This window comes from Montipora foliosa, chromosome 2, assembly GCF_036669935.1.
Source record: "Montipora foliosa isolate CH-2021 chromosome 2, ASM3666993v2, whole genome shotgun sequence".
Lineage (NCBI taxonomy): Eukaryota > Metazoa > Cnidaria > Anthozoa > Scleractinia > Acroporidae > Montipora > Montipora foliosa.
Window position 1 is genome coordinate 65,080,288 of NC_090870.1, and position 5,000 is coordinate 65,085,287.

Below are 5,000 nucleotides of genomic sequence, written 5' to 3' on the forward strand. Positions count from 1 at the left end.
GTGGTTAAATATATAATTTTTTTATGTTTTGGCTATGCAACTTGATATAGTGCAGTGGTGAGTGACGCACACTGTTAATCCAATAGCCTGGGTTCGGTACGAAATTTGGTCTTGTTTTTTCTTACCAAAAAAACCTCATACCAGGAAAAAATTTCAAAGTGCCGTTGAAATGGCAACGACCGTTTACGAAATTCGCTGCGTCGAGTCGATAACACAAAATGAGATTGTTGCAAGTGAACAGTATTTATGATGAAATGATATATGAAATGGATCATATATGAACTACGGATATGAAATCAAGTGAAGCTATGATCCTCGCAGTTATGAACGCAACTTTTGCAATTGCGTAGAGAAGCCTGAAAAATTCAGGACTTCTTCGGGGTTTTAACCCGTGACCTCGCGATACCGGTGCGACGACCAACTGAGCTATGACTGCATAGCTCAGTTGGTTAGAGCGTCGCACCGGTATCGCGAGGTCACGGGTTCAAACCCCGAAGAAGTCCTGAATTTTTCAGGCTTCTCTACGCAATTGCAAAAATTGCGTTCATAACTGTTGGAGAGCATCTCAGTTAAGCAGCAACTTCAGCAGTTGCGAAGAAATACTGGAAAAAAAATAGTTTCGCAGTTGGCTTGATAGCTCAGTTGATGGAGACGTGCTGCACAATTGCATGGTCATGGGTCCTTTTTCTCGAGAGTCCGGAAACCTTTTCGGGTCTTTTTTGGGTGTCACAACTTCGGGAGAGGCTTTGAGATATCCTACTTCACAATCATTTCACTTTTTGATATCTTGAAAACGTGTTAAAAGACCAGCTTCTCAAAACAAGCCGATGACAGTTTCTTACATGGCTTTTCGAGCCCGGAACGTTATCGGGACTTTCCAGTAACGGGCCCCTGGTCGCGTTCAATCCTGGATTTTGTCCAGGCGTTCTTCGCATCTGCTTAAGTTACTGCTTATTTGTGATGTTCTCCAACTCCGATGAATTTCAATTTTCGTTGTTCAAATATATCATATACCCTGTATCGATCTGTATCACTAGTTTTGCTATTGTGCAAATACAAGGTAGCAAAATAATGAGGGCTGTAAAATATGCAAATGATATCAACTAGTTGACAACAGCAACAGCAAAGTGATTCAAAAACCGTCTGCATAAAAAAGGGGATTAGAGGTTGTTTGAAGTTTGAATCAGTTTTATATCTGTTTGCCAAGAAGGTAATTTGCCCTATTGGTAGACTGATCGTTGCTTCTGGTTTTCAATTTGCCTTCGTCGTCAGACTCAGCGGCTTTTGTACCCCGTTCTGGGCTGTAATCATTAACCGGCGCTCCTTTGTCACGTCAATTAACTTACTCGCATTTCGTGCTTATTTTTCAGGATCACACGAGTGGCTGCGAATACTTGAAAGTTCCATGTATACATACTGAGTGTGTTTGGACGGGGGAAAAAGCTCTGCTTCCTGAGCATGTGGGAAATGAATGCGACTTTCGGATGGAGACTTGCAACTTTTGTTATTCTCCGGTAGTCTCTCAGAAGATGAAGGTACCGGTATATGTTGTGTACGTGTATACGCATTTCGCATCACCTTTTCAGAAACCTCGTGCCTGACATTGCAGTGATGGACCATGTGTAGCTCCGCCATGTTGCTTTTACACAGCTGAGTGAAGAGAGCTTAAGTTTTCAGAATATCGTGCATGAAGGAAATCGTAACTGTAGCACTTCTTTTCCAATTTGATCTGTATGGGACGTTTAAAAACACACACATGGTTAGCACTGACGGAAGCTTTATTTTCCATTTACCATTTCTCCAAAAGCACATTGAATAATTTATACCCAAGTATGCGTTGCCATTAACGCACTGCTCTTCGTCATTTCTTTCTCGAAGCTTCACCAGGACAATGAATGTCCTGTTTCTCCAGTTGATTTAGACTGCAAAACAGTCGTTTTCTTCCATTTTCGGAAGGCGCGAAGCGCCGTAAGCGTGATCCTCGCGTGTGAAGCCGCGCGAGCCTCACACACCCGTCGTCACCGTGTCGCTTGCGTTCGCCAAAAATACGACTGTTTTGCAGTCTACAGTTGATTGTGATAAGTGCAATAAGGGAACTACCCGTGGAAAGGTGAGTTGACCTGAGACTTTCACTCATACATAGTGGGACAGTTATTCAGGGTTTTTTCGGTGTGACTAGGCCTCTTTTAGAAATACTTGCACCAACATTCTGTCATGCCGTCAACCAGGGCTACCTTTAGTTAACTTTCGTAACCAGTTGACAGCTTATTAACGAAGTCCGAAGGCTGCACCGAAAGTTATGGCTCGCAATTTATGGCCCAAGTATTGAGCACAAAAACCAAACGATCAAACGAGTAACGAGGAATGATATAATGTGCTCCTTTGTTTTTTTAAGATGGCCCATTTGAGATCCAAGGTGGTTTGTGCAATCCCGCACCTTGATGGCCAACCATATTACGGGCACGACGAGAGAGAGATATATCATAAGGCTCAGTCTAAATTGCCTCCCGCCGAGAGAAAGCCCTGTGCATTGTATTACCTTACCTATGCCATGCTCGGCCGAACAGTTGTAACATTGTAACAGAGATATCCACTAGAATCCACTAGAGTGTAATTGTCAAGTGTCATGAGTTTATTCAAATATAAGTGCTACACGGCCAACGTGTGAATTAACGTACCCCTTCTCGTTACTTGCACGTGATTAGTTGTGAGCTTGGAAGGAAGGAATCGTAAAGACAAAAATTTCTAAGACGTTTGTGCAAAGGCGGGGTTAGGGGTAAGGCGGGGAAGGGGGTCCTTAAGGGTGCTTTCGATTGACCCTATTCCGCAATACGAAATATGTGGATTGATGATTTGAAATGGCATGTCTGGTGTTTTGAAGCAACAAGGATAATAAAGATATGATTAAAATAGCATTTTAGGAGGTATTTGAGAATTTTAATAATGTGAATCGCTGTAAAAACGAAATGTTTCTAACTTCTATTCTACGTATTACTATTCCGGAATATTGTCAATAGAACGCACCCAATAAGAAAGAAAAGGGACATTGACGATTGGATTGATTAGAAGTAGCAAAAAAACTTTCTTATAACCTTACAGCTGGCAGATCAGCAAAATCCTATTATGGGAGATTGCGAGGGAATGCAAGGTCCGTGTCCATTTTCTCAGATTGGTTGCTCCAAGACAGAGGTAAAATAGACATCCTTTTTTTTTTAATACAACGTTACAACTGGATAAATTTTGGTAAAAGAAAAAGTGGTGTTGGTTATAAGATTTATGAGCAGAAAATTATTTCTGCGAAGCCTATAATGACATGACATCAACACCTGTTTGCGAAATATTGACTTACTCTCGTCGAAAAATACCTTGCAAAATTCAATACACACTCTGTTATATTTGATTGTTAAGTTATAATCGACCTTGTCAGGGCGACGTTTCGAGGTCTTCCTAAGTGTTTCACATCCGATTTCAAGTATTCTATGTTGCATAAATACCTAACATAAACGAGTGTCTTGCTTTACAGGTCCTCAGTCAAAAGGAGAAGAAAGAACATTTGATACATGAGAGCATTCATCACAACGTTCTCGTTCTTCAGTTCGCTCTTCGCGTGAACGGAGAAATGGAATCCTTCCTGAGATCTGATCCCAGGAATGTGTCTACGAGACAACAAATATTTGCGAACTACGACAATGTTATCCAAGATATCCTTAACCAGATTCAGCTACATTCAGAGGTAAGAAGAAATCTACAAGAAAAATTGCTTGAACACAGTGAGAGAATTGCATCGCTGGAGAGAAAAGTGGCGGCACCGAATATATCAGCTGGGTCGGGTGGGGCATCTACTCAAAGTGTTCGTGATGGTGAAGGCAGCTCAATCAGTGCTGATATCACAAGAAGAGTGATAAATCTAGAGAACAAAACTGCAGATCACAAAGTACTTATGGTGGAAAGCAATCGCACCGCGATGGAAAGAAGTCGAGAAGCTGCCAATCTTAGGAGACAGCTTGATACTGTGGAGGAGACTACACGAAGGACAGAGCGAAGGATGGAGTCCATTGAGCACACACTGGCTCTGAGGAATGTCACCGTTGCTGATTTAGAAGAGTACGTGCGACAACAAGAGTTTTCAAGCTACGACGGCCAGTTGACGTGGAAGATTACTGAATTTGCTCGAAAACGAAACGAAGCCGTGAGTGGCCAACAAGTGTCTTTCTACAGTCCGTGCTTCTTCACCAGTCGCTATGGCTACAAAATGTGCGCACGTATCTATTTGAATGGAGACGGCATGGGGCGAGGCTCACACATCTCGGTGTTCTTTGTTGTCATGCGCGGACAATACGATGCATTACTCCGCTGGCCATTCAGACGGAAGGTGACCTTCATGCTATTGGATCAAGACAATGTTGAACACGTGATTGATGCCTTCAGACCTGATCCAAGCAGCTCATCCTTCCAGAGACCAAGAAGGGAAACAAACATCGCCAGTGGTTGCCCCATGTTCTGTTCCATCGCGGAACTGAATAATCATGCATATGTGCGTGACGACACCATGTTTCTGAAGATAATTGTTGATACCTCTGATTTGCAAACAGTAACTCCTGATTCGCGAGAGGAGGTTTCTCAACCCCTGTGACAAGCGCAAAAAATATTGTGTTATGGAAGATATCGTTGACGTCACCTATTGTCATTAATGCACCAACCAAAGCCTCATTGGCTGTCGAAACAAAGGAACTTTTGTTCCTCTGGTTAGCACAACTGAATAACAGAACAATGTTTGTAAACAGGCCGTATACTTTATTACTGGGTGAAGCCAACATTTCTAAGTCCACCTCGGAAGAACTGACAGGATCAAAAAAGAGAGATTTAAAGTGATTAGTACCGGCAAGGTAGTCCTGGAAGTTTTTCTGGGAGGTGATTATATTGTGTGCAAACGTAAGTCTAATAGCCGCAAAGTACTGGTTGAAGATATTGGTTATTTCAGACGGATTTTGTGTTACTCC

The 5,000-nt window shown here is 42.3% G+C and overlaps 1 protein-coding gene across 6 annotated transcripts in view; it reads left to right on the plus strand.

Moving 5' to 3' along the window:
• LOC137985904 (TNF receptor-associated factor 2-like) overlaps nucleotides 1-5,000 on the plus strand; it is a 70,896-nt gene that overhangs the window by 64,811 nt on the left and 1,085 nt on the right. For all 6 annotated transcript variants that reach the window (XM_068833375.1, XM_068833362.1, XM_068833382.1 and 3 more), the window contains 3 exons: nucleotides 1,371-1,535; nucleotides 3,100-3,189; nucleotides 3,524-5,000. The exon at nucleotides 3,524-5,000 is cut by the window's right edge and continues 1,085 nt beyond it. In XM_068833375.1, coding sequence (XP_068689476.1) covers nucleotides 1,485-1,535; nucleotides 3,100-3,189; nucleotides 3,524-4,633 — 1,251 coding nt within the window. In that variant the 5' untranslated portion in view covers nucleotides 1,371-1,484 and the 3' untranslated portion in view covers nucleotides 4,634-5,000. The remainder of the gene's footprint in view (nucleotides 1-1,370; nucleotides 1,536-3,099; nucleotides 3,190-3,523) is intronic.